Source organism: Alexandromys fortis, unplaced genomic scaffold (assembly GCF_014885135.2).
Source record: "Alexandromys fortis isolate MF-2015 unplaced genomic scaffold, M_Fortis_MF-2015_v1.1 scaffold_47, whole genome shotgun sequence".
Taxonomy (NCBI): domain Eukaryota; kingdom Metazoa; phylum Chordata; class Mammalia; order Rodentia; family Cricetidae; genus Alexandromys; species Alexandromys fortis.
In genome coordinates, this window is record NW_026067957.1 from 4,550,094 (window position 1) to 4,569,249 (window position 19,156).

Below are 19,156 nucleotides of genomic sequence, written 5' to 3' on the forward strand. Positions count from 1 at the left end.
GAGCCAGGTTATCAGATTCCAAGACATCAAAGGGTGCACCCTCCATCATATGAGTTTACCTAAACTGAATGTGGCCCTACTCCCTCATCCTTGGGGTCACACACCCTTCCAGGAAATGTAGCAACCCCCCAACCCTTGCTGTATGACAATCAAGGACAGCCTACACAGGGCCCTGCTGTGTCAACTACATGGTATGAAACCCGCTCTTCCTCTGAAACCTGTAGGAAGGGACTCCCTCTCTGCTACGTGGGCCTGAACTCTCTGTAGAGGCCCTGCCATGCTCTGTCTGCCCGTTTATCTGTCTATGGTGTTAGTGACTTCTAAACAGTCTCTTACAGCAAATGGCTCTCTACCTCCCAGACCCTGCTGAGCTCCAAACCCAAGACCTTTCTCTTTTTAAGACTTGGCTTCCTTGGCCCTCAGTGAAAAAGAGAAACCACACTCTGCCCTTCATTGGTCAGAGTATTTTGTTGTAACCCAACCCATATTTGCTAGTGAATGATCTATGCAGCCAAATAGTTGCCCAGAATAATCCATTCCTTCCCCAGGATTGACAGGCTGAGATGCCACACTAGCGAGGTTTCTTCTCTGGGCTGAGAACATCCTGCCAGACCACAGCCTTTGCAGTATATTCACCCAACTCCCCTGGAGGCCCAGAGCTTGATCCCCTAGATCCTTTATCCTAGATCCTGAAGAAGCATGGTTCTTATCATCCGTGTCTCCAGGATGCTAAGGCATCTAGAAGGATCTGTGACCTGAGAGAGCCTACTAGTCACACCTCCCCAGGTCACAGCCACATCTCCAGGATAAAGAGCAATGGCCTCCATGTTTAGGCTGGTACTAGGAGCCAATTAGAAACAGGGTCATGTTGGGACTTCCTGATCACAAGTCTAGAGGGCACCTGAATGGGTTGAGATGCTCAAAAACCAACTTCAAACTTTTTTGAGGGAAAGAATCATCTGGAAAGCTGGGCTGGGAGGATGCGATCCCAGGTGCCATCATTTGGCAAAGCTCAGGCGTCCTAGGCCACACAAAGGAACCATCTCAAGGCACCTGCTGACTCGCTGCAGCTGACTTTGCCCCTGTGATTCTCTGAAGGGAGATCTAGAGCTTGATAAACCAAGACTGGGCCCTAAAGGATTGAGTGGTAGGGAAAGCAAAGCCCATGGAACAGTTCCTGGAACTTGGAGGTAGCCGAGACGGGAGCATACTCACTCAGCCAGTGCCCGGATACAACACCGAGACATGTTGAGGAAGGAACTGGCACTAGACCGGGTGCCCAGGGTGGTCTCAATGCTGCGGAGGAGATCATTGGTCTTCAGGATGAGTAGCATCTGGCGAGGCACGTGGTTAAGGAGCTGGCTGATCTCAGACAGATAGCTGGCCGCATTGTTGCGGATCTCTGAGTCCTAGATGGTGGTAACAAGACATGAGAATGGGTGGTATGGCACACGAAGCTCACAGTGCCAGGGGTGCAGGTAGCCTATGCCCAAGAGAACACTAATAAGCTCCAGGTGGGAGCTTCTAGCACATAGCTGTCTTGACACCCTTGTGGAACATCCACACACACACGAAAGGAAAGCAAAGCATTGGGGCATTGTGGCCTGACCATCCAGATAGGAGGTAAGAGGCTGACTCCCAGGCAAGCCCTGGAGATGGCACTCGTGTACACTGAGAAAGGCCAAGGACTCTCAAAGGCTACTGGATGCCAATTTCAATTGGCCTGGAAGAAGCCCTAACCAAACCCAGCCCTATATAGTCCGTGGATAGAACTCCCAGGTCCCACCCCAGTCCTGCACCACATCCTATCCACTGTCCTCTGTGCTCTACCACTGCCTGGGTCCTGATGATGGGTGTCTGCCCAACAGCCAGAGCCCACCTGTTTATCTGACCCTTCAGGTCACCTTCTTCAGGAACCAAGAGCTACTTGCTAGCCCTAGGCTACTGGTTTCATTCTCAACCAGCGGTGGCTCTGAGCATTTATTCCCTCCTAAGTGACTGGCCCATCATACTTCACTCCACAGAAACTCTTAAAAAAGCAGACCTGAGCATCCTGCACCAAGCCTGCCAAAGGCTTCGTTTCCTCCTGAGAGCTGAGTCCATTCCTCTGCCCACAGCAGATAGTCTCACGTGGTGTTCTCTGGGCCCCGCCACCCTCCAGACCACACCAAACGCTCTCGCCATTGGGCCTTGGTGTGCCGGAAGTGCGTCCTTCAGGCACTCCTATGGCTGGGGTCTCTCGTAGCTTCACACCTCAGCTCGGCTATCCGGCACTACCCCAGGTCTGAGCCAGGCCCCCAGCCCCTTCCTCCCATCGCTTTGTTTCCTCCAAGGCGCCCATAACCTGCAATTATCCCACCTGCCTGTTTGTTCAGTTGTTTACTGTCTGTCTCTCTCAACCAAAGTGTAAATTACACAAAAGACCTGTCTGTCTGTTGATCACAGGATCCTGGAAACACGCTCAGGGGCCAGGGAAAGCAAATATTTATTGAATGAATGAACTCCAGGAACTGGGAGCAGGCACTTGATATGCCGTGACAGTAAAACAGAAAGCATAGCTTCTACCATCCCTAGATCGCCCCTCTTCTAGGGGGCCTCTTAAGGCTGGTGAGCCCGGAATAGTGGGTGTTCATCACTGCCACTAGGCCTGCCGGCCAAACACCCTTTTGAAGGAAAATGAGCCAATAACAGGTGAGGGGTAGACTCTTTAAGACATCGTTTGAGACTCCGGATCCAGCCTTTGCAAGAGGTGCTTGTGACAAGCCAGCTTGCAGAGAAGGACTCTGAGGCCCAATGGCTGATGGGAACATGGAATGTCATGGGACCAGGGAGAAGAGGGGCTGGAAGCAGTGTCCATGCTCTCCAGAAGCATGAGGAGGACCACATCTGTACCTCCAGTGAACAGAGGCCTCAGGGAAGCCTACGTCTGCTCACTAAGAAATAACCAAATAAGCTCCCATGAGCCTGGGCGGGTATGCAGAGGTGGACAGGACTATGGGGAACATGAGCTCCCTAAAATCTGTGTCCTGTCTGGACAGACTAAGGCCATGAATGAAGGAGTAAAATGTTTTAAAAAAAAAAAAAAAAGAGGGGGGGCTGCTTCACTGGGACAGAGCTGTTTGCGATAGAGAGGAAGCCAGAGGGGACCCAGGCACAGGGAACAGTGCCCAGTGGGTGGAAGAAGTACAAGACCCACAGGAGTAAGATGGCCCCTGGAAGGTGCCAGAGAAAGCCTGGCATCTCACCAAGCTACTGAGGTCTAGGATTTTAAGTCCACAAGCCTCATGTCTCCTCCAGGCTAATGAGGTCCCAGGGGACACAGAAGGCTATCCTTCCCCTACCCTCCTCACCCCAGTGCCAGTTCCTACTCTCCTCCCTACTTCTCATCCTATGTGGCTCCAGTCCAGCCCTCCCTCCACAGCCCACCAATCACGAACCTTAGACACCGGGCTGGAAGGGATCCCCAGGCCCCGAGCCTTGCACCTGGGAGAGGGTCACCTACCTCAGTGGCAGAGACGGGAGCTTGGCCAATGCCTCTTTTGACTGAGTCCCAGGACCGGGCTGTCAGCATACAGGCGAACAGCGGGTAGAGCTCGGCAGCCCCCAGGCGCTGGCTATACTGTTTCACCCGCTCCATGTCGGTCCAGATCAGAGACTGCCACAGACGGCAGTAGTCTAGGCGGAACTCCTCCGTGAGCACCTAGAGCAGGGCAGCAGTCAGCAGGCAGTCTCTCTCGGCCCCAGGCCTGAACCCTGGATGAGTGTTGACTACTGCCCAGGGGGATGAGGAAGGCCACAGCTCCCCCAACACTCAGCCATTTCTAGGGGCCCAAGTTCAAAGCCAACAGTTTGAATATAATGAATCTGAAATTCCTGGGACCAGAAGCATTCTAGATTGCAGTTCTTCTTTCTCGGATTTGCATATCCATCATTTCTTGGGGCTGGATCACACATCTAGGCATGAAATTCATTTGTTTCCTACATGCTTTACATACATGGCCTAAAGGTGGTTTTATACAACGTGTTTAGCAATTTTGAGCGTGAAACGGAGTGACGTGGCATAGAATTTTCCACCTGTGGTATCACAGAGCTCCAAAGCTTCAGGTGCTGGGAGTGCAGATTTTTAGATTAGGGATACTCAACCTGTACCGCAAGCCTTGGTCCTAACTGGCAGAGACTGCTGACCGCTCTCCAAAATCTATACTACCATCTCCTTTTTAGGTACAGGCTACTTCCCTGGTCCCCCACAAAGACATGCACAGTCCCCGCCTCCCTCGAAGCTCTCCCACACATCCCCTAGCCCTCTCCTCTGCTGTCTCCTCCTGTGAATCCTAGGGAGCAGAGCCCTGTGGACTCCATCTGCCACACCCAGGACTAGCATGTGAGCAAGCCAAGAAACTTCTGTCATGTCAGGGCCAGCTGTCACTGGGGCTCCATGTGACACAGCTGGCCAAATTTGACCTGCACCCTATTTTACCAGGCCTTTCGGAGGAGGCTGAGACTAGCGATGTGGTACCTCGGCCTGAGAAAGGAGCTGAGGTGGACGTGGAACCTCTTCAGGACCGTTTGCCACATGGAATCAAGTCAAGCCAGGGTCCCAGGCTGACGGTGAACGTCCCACTTTGATGTTGTTGATTGCAGCTCATGCCTACTAGCTGCTTATCCCAACTTCCAGAAGACAAAGTCATGAGGGCTAAATATGCAGTTACCCGTCTCCTGAAGATCCCACACACACCCAGCAGAGTCTAAGGCAGCCTGCAGCTCCCTGGGAGGACACAGCCACCCTGGCACACTCCTCCTACCTGCTCCTCACAATGGCTATAAAAGAGGCCCGAGCAACTTCGCTTTGTTGCACGGATGCTGAGGTTCAGGAAACTCTTGGGCTAGGACTATACAAAACTGACAGTTCTGGTGCTGGGTTTCGGGGGGGCTCCCAGTCCCAGCTACCTTAGCTATCTGTCCCCCATCTGCAGGGCTTCTGGAGGGCATCAGTGGGCTCCAAACCCATGAAGGAGCAGAGTTTTCTCCTACCTGGTAAAGCCCATGGTCCAAGAGGACAATCTCAGCCTTGCCCGTATCCGAATGCCTCCGCACTAGTATGTTGCCAGGGTGGGGGTCACAGTGCACGAAACCGTTGACAAAGATCATCTCACTGTACATCTTGCCCAGGTGGCAGGAGATCTGAAAGAGAGGCAGTCGAGTGGGTGCTCTGCCCTGCCCACACCTGCGGCAGGGACTTCTTTCCTCGCCCCGTCCAGCCACATTAAGAGACAGCAGGCACCGCTGGGCCAGAGCAGTCTGAGACAATGCCATTCTCAAACATGGCCACACAGTAAAACCACCTGGATCTCAGTCCTGCTGGGACCCCTAGCCTCCAGGGTTTCCTGAGTTCCCGCTGTGACTTCCTAGTGTAAGGGAGGAGAATGATGGCTGTCAGTCTTCAGCTCCCACCGTCCTGCCCACTCTCCCCATCTCTCTCTCCTCCCTTGCCACTCTTTCCCAAAGGTGAGAATGGGTTGTGGGAACAATCCCACCCACTCCCTCAAGGAATGGGGCTGGGTCAGGAACAAGTGACAGATACAAAGACCCTCCTCTGGAGCCCTGCTGCCAGGCTGGTCCTCGACAGCCCCAGAGTCCAGGCCCTGCTCCCCTCTCCCCATCCTCCAGAGCCCAATGCTAATCTGATTTATGATGTCTGAACAGAAGAAACGACACTGGAGAGGCCATTTAAATCATCCTGTCACTTCTGCACGCCCTGCCAAAGCAGCCTTCTTATCTCTACTGTCTTTTTTTTTTTTTTTTTTATGAAAGCTAAAAGCCTCTTCCCAGTTAGGGAGCAGCTACTGAACAGAACGAGACCAGGGCCCCCAGATGAACTGTCAATGAGTGTCCAGGGGACAGTGACAGACTTGGCCAGAGGATAGACACCCCAAGACACCCACTGCCCTTGGCGTTCCTCCCAGCCTCAGTCATTAACAAATGAACGTAGCGGAGATGAAGGAGACCTGAGGATTAAGATTCTCCCTCAACTGTTCTGTGACCCAAGGCCATGCCTCTCTCCTGTTCTCACGGTGCATCACACACACACTCTCGGGCCACATCAGCCTCCTCTCCTTCCATGATCCCAGTGCCTTCCCACCTCAGGCATTTGTGCAACCCGTTCCTGCTGCCACAAAACCGTCCTGCCATCTCCCCACCTCTAGGTGCCGGCCCTCCTCCTTCCTATGCAGGGCTGGAAGATGCTCTCACCATACACCCCTAAAGAATACATGCCTTTCTCTTTCCTGGCACTTGCAAACAATTGTGATTGTTTGACAAATGACCGACTGGTTCACTATCATAAACTCCTAGGGTAGCGGGGACTGGCTCTGGTCTGTTAAACAGCTTTACTGAGGTGTAATGGATGTGCTATAGACTGGCTCCATTCCGCATGAGCTTGCTTGTACCAGCACCAGACAAGCAAAGGAAGACTCTGCACTCGCTGTGAGTGAGCTCTCCATAGGCTTTTAAGATGCTGTGTCTCCTACAGGGCATTTACGCCAATCCCATCAGTCTCCCCCAAGACACATTTATAATCAGCACCAAGGTAGGAGATCAAGAATGACATAATGGTCAAGAATGGTGGCACAGACCTATAACTTCAGCACTCGGGAGCCGAGATGGGAGGGTTGCAAGTCCAGGGCTAGCCCAGGCTACAAAAAAACTTGAATAAAATAACCCTGCATTAGAACAACAGCTGCCATTCCTGCTAATAGTGCTCCAAAGGCAGGAACAATTATAAGCCCGCCCCCCACTTTGCAGACAGGGGACTGAGAACATGGAGGTTAAAGCTGCTCACAGCAAAACCCCCTTTGTTCAAAGCTGGTATGCTCCCCAGCCACCTAACAGAGCCCGTCTATAGGGCTCACACCCACTTCTGTACTTTTCCCTTGAGACCTTGAACCAGCGGCTTACACTGCTGGTTTCAGTGACTAGCCATTCGCATGGATGGCTGCAGAAGTGAATGAGCATGTCACAGGGCTTGGGATCTAGTGACCTCTTGTAGATGTCTCTGGTATTTGTCACTGGTTCTTCAAAACAGGCCAAAGGCACTACCCTACCCCACCAGCACCCAGACGCCTGAAATCTGCCCCAGGTGAAACATACCTTGGGACTTTCGTTCTCATTAGGAATAGGACTTTGCCCCAGGTCAAATCTCAGGGGTCCCGGGGTCACTGTGTTTTAATTCCTGGAAGATGAGTCTTGGCCATAGCAAGGCCCAGAGAAGCCAGCCAGTTCTCCACTTCTGTGTCACCAAGAACCCTTTCTGTTAGGCTCCTTGGAGCTCCTCGAGGCACGCTTCAAAAGGCCCTATCTGACAAACCGATTCCATTTATTAAGTAATCATTCATTTTTATTTGTCAAGGACGCATATAAAGTCCAATCAGGGCTCCTGATCAGCCCAAGATAAGCAGCGCAGCCAGACTGAGCTGACGGAATTCCAGTCAAAATGTGGAGAAGTGACATTTCATTTAGTCTGGGCAAACCTGTCACGGGGAGATGTATGATCTCCCTTAAGCTTTCTGAAATATTGTTAATCGCTCCGGGCCCCTTATTTCTACAATGAAAGATGGCCTTCGGGGGCACGGGGATCCAGGGTGGGGGTGCTCATATCCCTGATCTTCATGGGCAGGTGGGGGTACTGCTGACTACTGCCATACACACGAGTGGAGACGCCAGAGAGAGTGTGCGCACGCACTCACGCGCACACCCTTTCAACACTCCCCAGCCAGTTGTCACTGGGAGACCTTCCTGCTCGGGAGCAGTTCTGAATGTTCAGGTCAACCAGATGTCACTAGGACCGACAGGTAGAGAAGGCAGAGCGCAAAGAACAGGAGTTGGCTAATAACCCAGCACTAAGGCCATCTTGGTGCTGCCGCTGTGGGCACGAGTGGCCTGAGAGGTAAGCCACCCCAGTCCTCGATCTCCAATTAGCAGTTATGTGGGATTGACGCCATCTGACGGCATCTGCTCAGCCTCCTCACAGGGCAACCTCACAATTCAAAGTTAAATACCACTACCCAGGAGAAAGCCATTACTCAAGGTTAGATACACAAATGGCATCGCTTTGGTTTTTGAATGTGGTACACTGTTTTAGACACGGAGAAAAATGCATACCAGTTCCTACTGAGGGTGACTGTTGGTGTCATAAGCCCGGCTTACAGGCACACCGAGAATGAAGTGGCCAAGGCTTTTAACCCATCAGTTAGGAAGCAAGTGCGATGGCAGATATGCTTCAAGAGCAACTGTGAGCCAGGACTTACTGGGAGCATTTAAGCGGGAAGAAAGGAGAGTTCCTGGATGAAATGGGAACTACTTACTGTCCTATGGGATCTTAAGGGAAAAAAAGTTTTTAAAAAAATCAACCTTTAGGATTATCTTTTCTACTGGGCAGAAACTATTTGCATCTCAACTGGAAAAAAGCTACAAGTTGATGCATGACTTCAGGGTGAGCTCCCAATTGTAGAGAACAAAGAAAAGCACATTTCCCTAGATATTAAAAAATCCTCGGGGGAAGGGAGTCGGTACTGGCACTGCGCTGGTTGAACTACACTCAAGAATGACTTTGAAAGGGCATGTCCCTCTTGAGGTTCTGTTTTCTTAGTTTGGGGTGAATTTTCTTTGCATCTTGTAGAACTAGGCTGACAGCCTCTCTAGGAATCAATTTTTCCACAGGGCACCCAGCCCTTCCTAGCAGCACAGGTATTCAGGGTCCTGGAAAAGTCCCCAGGCCTCTGCTGGGCTGGTGGCATCCCAGAAGTAAGGCTGATATCCCTGAGCCCGTCTGACTACTCCGTATTACTTCAGCTGTACCATCTACTGAGGCACAGACCACCACGCCCCCAGTGCTGCCTCTGCCTTATCCGCAGAGGGACGGTGTCTACACCGTGATGGGCAGGGGCACATTTCTGGAGTAGCCACAATGGGTCAGGCTCTGCGACAGATACTAGTCATTCTCTGCAGGAAATGGCTGAAGGGGCTGGGGCGGGGGGGGGGGGGGGGGTAAAAAGACAGGAAGAAGCCTAATGGCTTCCTCAGCCGACAGTGACATCGATCTGTCAAGTGGCCTGACTCCAGAGAACAGGTGCTCAATGGTCAGTCTGCCTGCCTCTCCACTGCAGGGGGAACTTCCCTGAGGCTGACTTCTGAGGTGCTCTCTGTCTGAAGAAAAGGACCTGGGAGGAAATCCTGGCTGGCTGACTTCCCCCCACCCCCGTCCACACCTCGAGGCAAAGGCACAGGACAGTGCTCTTTACTAAAAAGCCCCCAGAAGTTGGAATTGTCCTCTGTGAAAGGAACGTGCCACTCATACGTGATTTCACTAATTACAAACGCCTTTATTCTCTAACAGTAGGAGAGACGGGAGAAACAGGACTCCATAAAAAGGCTGAGTAAAGAATTAATTGAGTAAATAATATTTAAATCAAGGAGTTATTCTGGGACTTTTCTCAAGGCCTGAAGTGGCTGAAAGTAGTTTAATTGGTCTATAATTGTGTGGATTAATTCATTCCTACCCCCAAGGAAAAGTCTATGTATGTTCCTGGGTGGGGGTGTCTCCAAAGCAAGGCCAGCGTCTGTGGGAGAAAGGGGAGGCTGCTGTCGTGACATCAGTCCCCAGAGCCAGCCAGATTCTCCACAGAGGCCAGCCTGCTGCCTGGGGCATATCACCATCACCCTCCTCCTGTCATCAGGAACAAAGAGTGAGATACAGAAACCGCAGACCACTCCAGCTGCCCAGTGTTGCCCAGTTCTGCCCAGTGCTAAAGTCAATGCATTCACAGCACACGGCGGTCCAGGATGAGTATGGCACACGGCGATCCCAGATGGGCAAGCTGTGAGGTGATGTCCCTGAACATCCAGCACTATGAACTAACTCCTCAGCCTTACACTGTGGTAGTGAGGACAGGAGCAGAAGTGCCAGGGGGTCACAGGAAACTGGGGAGTGGCTCTGATGGTGGCACCTAGAAAGTCTTCTGTAAAGACTCATCTTAACCACCCCACGGGCTGGTGCTTTCAGTACCTGGTCCCCACCATGTGACACTATTTGCAAAGTGGTTGAGATTTTAGGAAGTGGGGCCTGGCTGGTGAATGTAGGTCATTTCAGGTCATATCTGCCTCTGGTTCTGCCTGAGACCTGGTTTTGGATCTCCGACCATATGAAGACCCACCCTGTCATGGCCCCTCCACAGACAAAACCATTCCAAGCACCACACCCTCCCCATCATGACAGATGCAATCTTTAGAAACCATGAGACAAAATAAACTCTTCCTCAAGTTACTTCTCTAACAACAGTAAGTGCTTTATCACAAAAAGACCAAGATGGCTTCTCTAATTAAGCCTTACTAGACTTAACATGAGAGCCAGCCATGAGGACCTGAGAGACAGAAAAGCCTTCATCTCTCTACTAGAGATGCCCTGCAAATCACCCCAAGGGGCAAAAGTGAGTCCCAGGGGTCACTGCTATCAAACACATGTGAGAGGAAGGAACTGCTATGGGCATCTGGAGTCTTATTTCTAGGGAGACAACTCACCTCACACAGAGACTGCATGCCCTTCCACCTCAATGTTAAAGGCCAGGAGAAGGATTCTCCCTCCCTATTTCCCTTGCCCTTGGACACACATTGTCCTGCAAGACAGTCAGAGTCTGGAGTTTCGGTGTCATCATGTACTGGGCGTATACTCTAGGCTCAGCGCTGTGCCTCGGCTATCAAAGGATACTCCAGGTCACCCACAGACTCCTGCACACAGGGAGACCTGGGTTCCTAACACCACAGCAGGTCAGCTGACAAATGACCGTCCAGAGACAACACTGGACTCCACAAACAGTGGCTCCAGAAAATTCCTTCGGCCCAACCAATACCTCTGCAGTGAGAAAACAAGTCCCCGGGAACTACCAGGACCCCCTATCATTCACAAGCAACTAAGAGGGATGGGAGTGAGAGATCAGAACTATTTCCCTTCTTATGACTGCAGGAACTGGGTCCCCAGCATCTTCGGATACCAGCCAGCCAGAAGGGCTGGAAGATGCTGAGCCAGCCAGAAGGAGGTTAGAACAATACTGACAAAAAAACGGGAGGGTTCTATTCTGTCCACATAGGGTAGCGACAGAAATGAAAGTAATTAAGGGAAAGGCAGAAACTTCAGCCCGGCTTTCCTGATCGATGGCACTGCATACCAATCAGGTACGTCCAAATCTATACACTCACAGCCTACAGAAAGGGGACAAGAAGGAAACAAAGGTTCCCAAAGACTTTAAGAGGAAGAGATGCCTCCATGAGTAATAATACCCTCATGAATTATGAATTATAGAAAATGTTTTTACACGATCCTATTGCTTATAAAGCTTGCATGATAGTATCTGTCCCATAGCAAAAAGGACGTGGACTCCTATCTCAAGTACTTTACTCAACAGGACCGGAAGAATGAATGGCAGAGCCAGACAATCCAAGGTACCCATCCTGTCCAGCACAGGTCTCTTAGAAGCCCCACGCTTGGCTCTGCCCACATTTCTATTCTAGCACACACGAGCAGTGCCTGCACATAGTAGGTACTCAGAAAACATACTGAAAGGTGACTCTGACTTCAAAGGGAAAGAAGAGGCAACACCTCTACCACAGGAACAGCAGAAAGGCAGCCACAGCAGCCAGCAAGAGATAGCAGGGGCACGACCTGGGGACAGCAGGCAGCAGAGCAAACTGGGGAAGGAGCCTTGAACCAGCTACAGGTGCTCTGTGCCTATAACCTCAGCTCCAAGGAGGCTCCATACCTTGATCTCTGGAAATAGGTTCTGAGGGTACTAAAAGAGAAGATTAGTTAGAAGGTTTCAAAGGTTTCAGCTAAGTCCTCAATCCAACCCCCCACTCTAACAGAAGTTTGCTCCCTGGAGAGGGAGGAGACAGACTCCATAATCATCCTCCTCCTTGTCCTCCTGGGGATCCTGGGGACTAGAGCTGAATCCAAGACCATTTAACAATGGCCCATTTTCTGACTGGCCCTCTCCCTAAGGAAGTACCTGACTGGCATCTCTGCCCAGTGCCCCTGGATCCAGTCAATCTTGTAGCCATGTGATATCTGCCCACCAGGCCTCCTGTATCTGTCCCTGCAGCCCTGTGGTACCAACTCACTCACCTCTCTCTTGGCGAATTTCATGTCAATTAAGTCAGGCCTCAGCCCAGGCAGGATCTTCAACCCACACTCACTGAAATCCAATTAACCTTCGATAAAGGTCTTGCAATCGATAGTCCTTCTGTGGCTAGAAGAAGCTCTATCTGCCTGCAGAAGACTCCCACACAACCTTTGCTTGTAATGAGACCAATGACAATTGCTGCCACCAGCTCTGAAAGTTATTGGCAACTATGATCCCTGGATATATATGCTGCTAGGCTCCGGGATATAAACGGAGAAGACCTGGCAGGCTTCTGGCTCCTAGAAGGTGAGCGTACCTAGGCAGGGCTGCCTGTGCTACGGGTACAAATGACAAATGAGCACTGACTGCTCGAAGGCTTTATACTGGGGTGAGGTCTTCTGTGAAGACTCTGCAACCCTTCCTACCCCAGATACTCATGTGCACCTATAGATATGAATAATTTGCATTGGTATGGATCTTGGTTTATTTATACAAATTTAAGGTCAGTTTTGCTATATAATTGTGCTCTTGATTAAGTTATTGTGTTTGTACAGCTCATTTAAAAATGTAATGTATAATTAAGAAATATAGCTCCATAGAGAATCATCTATAATAGTCAAGACTGTAGTCGTGTTAGATTTTCTAGATGTACAGAGATGTATTTCAGATAGGTAGGTATTCTTCAAACCTTTCAAAGACTACAGAATATGGCATTTAAAATATTTTAATAACTTGGGACTTTTCATGACAATGAGACACATCTGTTCCTGGCAACCACCAAGCTACTTCAAGAGGAAGATGGGCATCAAAGAGGCTCCTTATGGAGTTTGCTAGCCATTTGGGCAAGAAACTGCTCTTACCTGGACTGCTTTACTGGACATGCAGGACCCACAGAGAAATGACTACTGAACTTGCCTAAAGGTGAGATGCTCTTTTGGGGTTCCTGCTTCATGAAAGAGTCTGCTAGACATTCTGCAGGACAGAAAAAAAGTGCCTGACAAACTGTCAATATATATTATAGATGATTCTCTATTGAGCTATATTTTTAATTATATATATATTTTTTTTTAATTTTTTTTTTTAATTATATATTTTAAAATGAGCTGTCTTTGAAAATTCCTGCTTCATGGAAAAGTCTGCTGGTCAGTAGGCTGAAGATGGATGCCCCAACAGTACAGAAGAACTTTGGGTGACTGTCCAGACAGTGAGATGTCTCTGTCAATTCTAGAGGTTTAGAAGTTGCTTACAATGTACTTTGTGTTTATTTAGGTAATACTATATCCTTCTGGAGTCTTTGATGGAGTTGAAGAATTTATAGTTATAGTTATAGTTTTCTTTAGTTATGATAAAAGATAAAGTAGATATAAATATTGTAACTGTAATTCTTGTTTCATACCTGTTTTGTTATATGTAATCTTACTATGTTAAAGTTAAAGCCTTCATTTTTATTTAAACAGAAAAGGGGAGGTGATGTGGGAGTCCCCTCTGTGTGCTGTGATTACCATTAATGAATAAAGAAACTGCTTTGGACCTATAGCAAGGCAGAACTTAGGTAGGCAGGGAAAGCTATGCTGAATGCTGGGAGAAAGAAAGACAGACTCAGAGAGACGCCATGGGGCTGCCAGAGTCAGACATGCCAAAACTTTGCTGGTAAACCACTGCCATGCGGTGATACACAGATTAATGGAGATGGGTTAAATTAAGATGTAAGAGTTAGCCAATAAGAAGCTAGAGCTAATAGGTCAAGCAGTGATTTAATTGATAAAGTTTTGTGTGATTATTTCAGATCTAAGCTAGCTGGGCAGTCAGGAACCAACAAGTGGCCGCCTTCAACATGCACCCTGAGTTATTTCCCAGGAATCTGCAGAGCTACACAAACTCCCCTATTTGTTCTGAAACAGGTGGCTCCTGAAGCACCCTGAGTCAGTGCTCACTCAGCCAGAGTCACTAGTCTATAAAATACTCAGATAGGAAGGCTCCTTAGAGGTCATCAGGTCCATCGCCTCCAGTAAGAAAACTGAGGACCAGAGAGGTCAGTCTGGCTTGTTTCATTCTTGAAAACTCAGGATGTCTGACGCTAGCCTGGGCATCCTGAGTACCCAGACCCCACACATGCAGGGGACTTCACTAACAATGCATGTGGGTGAAAAAGCACAACGTCCTTTTTCCTGGAGGTCCTAGGGTGACCAGGAAACAGAAGGTTGGGTACAGAGCCTGCTCTCAACTAGCCAGTTTCCCTGATACTGGGGAAACAGGAAGTAAGGACACAGCTTCATCTTCTCCCTTGCTCTGAGAAACTACCGCAGTCATCTTGGTTCCATGCCCTGAGTCTTGCAGTGGTGGCCCAGGAGAGCAGGGTGGAAGTCGATAAACAGGCACCAAAGAGACAGACAGACTGAGTCCCTGACTGGGCACCACTGCCCAGCTGTATGGACTTAGCTGCTGTGAGAAAAGAAGCCAGCAGCAGCCTTGTGCCCAGAGAGGCTTGTCCCCATTGCCACTATAACCCAGGACTGGATACGGACGCTTAGGAGGACCCGGCCAGGCTCTCCGTGTCTCGGAGCCCCAGGCCTAGCCAAGCAGCCCCAAGCACACTCTGTCCCCCTGCCCTCGGCACTAGCCCACCTCACCCACCTCATTCACATCGATCCCGTTCTTCTCCATGTAGGCCCTGTCGTTGACCTGCCCTCCCTCCACGAATTCCATCAGGAGCACCCTCTTGGTGGACAGCTCCCAGTGGATCTGGGGGACCTGGAGAAGAAAAAGACAAGTCCCATCAGAGGAGGAGGCTGTGGTCAGGGTCGGGCCCTAGTATGGACACCGGCTCATACTGCTTTTAGGATGGAGCCGCTGCCAGAGAGGAAGCCGGGGTGAGGACTAGGCAGACTGCCTCAATCGGGTGGCCTTTACAGCAGACCTCCCTCACGGTCCTTCATGATGGTGGGAGCGGCTTCCCGACTGCCCCACTGCCACTCCCCTAAGCCTTCTACACCACTCACCCCCACCCTTACCACCCCTCCATCTTACTGCAAGTCAGACACTATAACAAGTATGGGTACTTCGTAGCAAAATCTTTCCTACCTACCTGGAAGCTGCCACTGTTAAGACTTCAATTGGAAATGTCCGCCAAAGGCTCACCGTGCTTTGAAGCCTGGTCCCCAGCTGGGGGTGCTATGTCGAGAGGTTTGGGAACCTCTAGGAGGTGGGCCCTGGCTGGTGGAAGAAAGCCGCAGTAGAGGCCTTTGGGACAGGAGCTCAGGTCCTGTATCTGGAAGTTCTGTTTTCTGGCCCCCTATGATGGAAAGAGTCTCTAATACACCCTTCTAAGTCACAAGCTCGACAATGACTTCACCACCATAATGAAGTGCAATCCTCTGAAGATGTGAGGTGGAACAAATCTTTCCTTCCTTAGGCTGTTTCCATCAGGTGTCATGGTCAGTGTTACACACGCAGCTCACACTGGTGTTAAGAGCTGTTTCCTTCTGCCTCTCCCTCCACCAGAGCCTTGCAGGGCCCTACCTCTGCTACAGTGTTTAGGAGTTTGAACCAGAGGATAAATTCGGTTTTCTGCTAGCTTCCTACCAGCCTCCTATGGCAGACAAAGCTGGATCGGAAGCCAGTGTCTGTGACCCATCTTCCTCTTCCCCACACATGGGAAACTTAAACCCTTTCCCGGCCTGGCCCATAGTAGGTGGTCATGTGATACCAATTCATGCCAATCAAATGCAAGTGGCAGTTTGCTAGAAGATTCAGTGAAGGGTTATTTTCTCTTCATAAAAGGATGTTTGTGGTACTATTCCTCTCTTTCTCTTCCACCTTGAAAGTGAATGTGAATCTTTTTTTATTTTTATTTTTTTTGGTTTTTCGAGACAGGGTTTCTCTATAGCTTTGGTGCCTGTCCTGGAACTAGCTCTTGTAGACCAGGCTGGCCTCGAACTCCCAGAGATCCGCCTGCCTCTGCCTCCCGAATGCTGGGATTAAAAGCGTGTGCCACCACCGCCCGGCCGTGAATGTGATTCTTAAAACAGTAACTGCCATCTTGTAATCAAAGGGGTTAAAAAAAAAAAAACTCAGGGAATCACAGGTACCAGCCCTGATGTCACCAGACTACTAAGAACCATTGGAAGCAACTGAGGGACTCCTTCCTGCTTTATAAAGACAATAAACATTTTGTGACAAGTTTTTAATAAGTGCATGGGGTGTGTGTGTGCCCATGAGTGCCGTTGCCCAAGGAGACCAGAGACATTGCATCCCCTGGAGCTGCTCTTGCAGGCGGTTGTGAGCCACTTGATGTGAGTGCTGGGAACCCAACTCAGGTCCTCTGGAAGAACAGGACATGCTCTTCAGCACCACGCCTTCCCTCCAGTCCAAAGAACAACCATTAAAAAAAAACCTGTTGGATTGGCCTTTTAGTTATTTTCAAACAAATTATAAACTAATTGACACACTCCTACCCTCTTGTGACTCTAACACCACCTAAAAGCAAAAGAGAACAGGTTCCCTCAGGAACAGCAGGGGCAGAGGGTACCACAGGTTGCATGATACCACGTAAGCGGGTGATGCAGTCACCACCACCAAAGCCACGATGTTTTCAGCATGCTGTTTCTCCAAAATGTTGACAAACTATTTCCTCTTAAGGAGAAACACCAAGGGCGACTACTTCAAGTGTTTTGGAGACTGAGTCCTCCCTCACCATGCAAGACTCAGCTAGACAGCCCTCAAGTCCAACTACATACTTCTCCTAGTTCTTCTGAGAAAGCCGTACCATCGGTCACTCTCTTACGTCCTGGTGCCCCCGTTTCCACCACTGGCGAGGGACCCTTCAAGGGGTGCAGCTAACCACAAGAGCTGAGAACGCAATGAGCCTAAGCTAGGTTTTCACCATCTGGAAATCTAGACTGATCAGGAAATCTGTGCCTCTTCTGTTGTTTTGAATGAAAGATTTAGACACACTGTCAACTGAAGACAAGTGCATGTCTGTTGTTATAGCTGGTCCTGGTCTCCTGAGAAAGGTACATTACTCAGGGATTGAGTTCTTCCATTGATTTGGAAACCTAAGCTTGGCAGCGGGCCCTGGGGCTCTGTAAACATTAGGCCAGAGCCCCAGCAGGACCTACTGGGACATTTAGAGGACAGCCAGGGGAGCACTAAGGGCAGAGTCAGAGCCCAAGGCTGCAGGCTCTCTGGGCTGCCTGGGCAGGGAGAAGCTGGGGCCTCCCTCCCGTGTCTTCATTCCCTACTATGTGACCATTCCACCCTGATAATCACAAGCCCTTTTCCTCAATTACTCGGGACTGGAAAGTAGAGTGGATTACACACGGAGACGGTCACAAAACAACAGCAAACTGCCCTCAGGTCCCCAAATGGCTACATCTCACCACTGCGCATCTACTTCTTCCATCCAGGAAGAGAACGTGAGAGACAAACACAGGTAGGCAGCCGTAAAGAAAGCAAGCTCTGGGAGGCACCTCACCAGGTACTCACAGGCCCTGCAGGCCATCACTGGCCTAGACAGTCCCATAGAGCCCCACCTGAGGGTTCCACCTGCTCCCACAGCAAGGCCGTCCCAAGCCCAAGAAGCAGTCTATAAAAAGGTCTGAGATCTTAGGTTGTCTTGGCCTCTTGGTGGGGCCTAGCCTTGGATGTCTGCTTTGTCCATGCGCTGTGGCTTGTCTAGCCCATCAGTTATCACCCAGGGTGCACTCCGTCTGTAGTCAGAGCCTGGCCAGGCAGAGCACAGCTCAGCCTCCTACTTGCTGTATTGACTACGGACACAGGCATAGTCTCTCTGCATCTAAGTGCGCCCCCTGTAAGATGCTGGTGATGGTTGCAGGGGAAGCTGCTTCACCTTACTTACCATTGGCATGGAGACACCAGATGCTGACCTGCTGGTCAAGCACCGGCTGCCCTGTGACAGCTACACAGTGACTCAGGAGGGTCCTGATCCATCTCAGGGCTGAGTCAATGCAATACACTCATGCAAGAGTACGTGGCTCTGTGATTCAGAAATTCTTCCAAGAAGTACTACAAAGGCAGTTTGATGCGCGGGCTTTAAGCATGACTGTTTCCACCCTAACCCTGCTTCTGTCCCCTGCTGGTTCCACTAGGCTAATGACTTGATCGCTTGGGACTTCTGCTTCCCCACTGATGACATGGGGTTTAACACGACACCACGGGGCTGTTAAACATTAAAGAGGAAATACATGAGCAACACTTCTAGGAGTGTCTAACACGTTAAAAGGTCAGCTGTGATCATATGTGTTGCTCATCTGGGAGTCTAATGAGCTATGACATGGCTCCAAAAGCACACATATCCCTCGGGCTCCTGAGCTCATATGAAGAAACTCTGGCACGACCCGGCCCAATGCAACCCACCCTTGTCCCCACTCTGCCCATAGGCATGCTCTGACCTCTTCCAGTTCCAAACCTATGCTTAGAACAGCTTCTCCCTTCCTGCCTGACCCCAACTATCCCCCACGTTAACCACAAGCCCGACTGCCTCCGCCTGGCTACCTCTCACCTCCTTCCGGCCTCCTCTCCAAAGGTTTACCGTGAAGAGTCGAGGTTATTAGACCCCCACACACTTAGGCACTAGAAGAGGCCTTGCACACGAGAGGCAAACTCTTTGCTACGGCTTAATTACGCACAGATGTTGTGATGGGGTGCCAGCGTGCAGGAGCAATCTATCTATGGTTTTAAAAGCTGAGCTGCGTTTGCAGCGCAAAATTTGTTTCCTGCTTATGATGTGCTTAGGCGAAATTAATTACTCGGGAGCCCTCGTTTCCCCATTGTCTTAGGAATGGTATGTGAGTTCTGGCAGCCGTGGGTCAGATCAGTATGTCAATTATTTACCAATTTGGCATCCTTGTTTCAAAAATCTGCGTTGTTGTTACTATTATTATTATTATTCCATGTCTTGGTCTGGTGGTTGCTAGTCGGCTCCAGCCAGGGGAGGATTCTGCTGTTTCCATGGAAACACTGGAGGAGAC

General features: G+C 50.2%; 1 protein-coding gene across 3 annotated transcripts in view; it reads right to left on the reverse strand.

Annotated features, from left to right (window-relative positions):
- Adck1 (aarF domain containing kinase 1) overlaps positions 1–19,156 on the reverse strand; it is a 94,048-nt gene that overhangs the window by 1,326 nt on the left and 73,566 nt on the right. For all 3 annotated transcript variants that reach the window (XM_050152489.1, XM_050152490.1, XM_050152491.1), the window contains exons 7-10: positions 14,802–14,918; positions 5,032–5,181; positions 3,503–3,700; positions 1,216–1,409 (exon numbers count right to left, since the gene is read on the reverse strand). In XM_050152489.1, the coding sequence (XP_050008446.1) occupies positions 1,216–1,409; positions 3,503–3,700; positions 5,032–5,181; positions 14,802–14,918 (659 nt within the window). The remainder of the gene's footprint in view (positions 1–1,215; positions 1,410–3,502; positions 3,701–5,031; positions 5,182–14,801; positions 14,919–19,156) is intronic.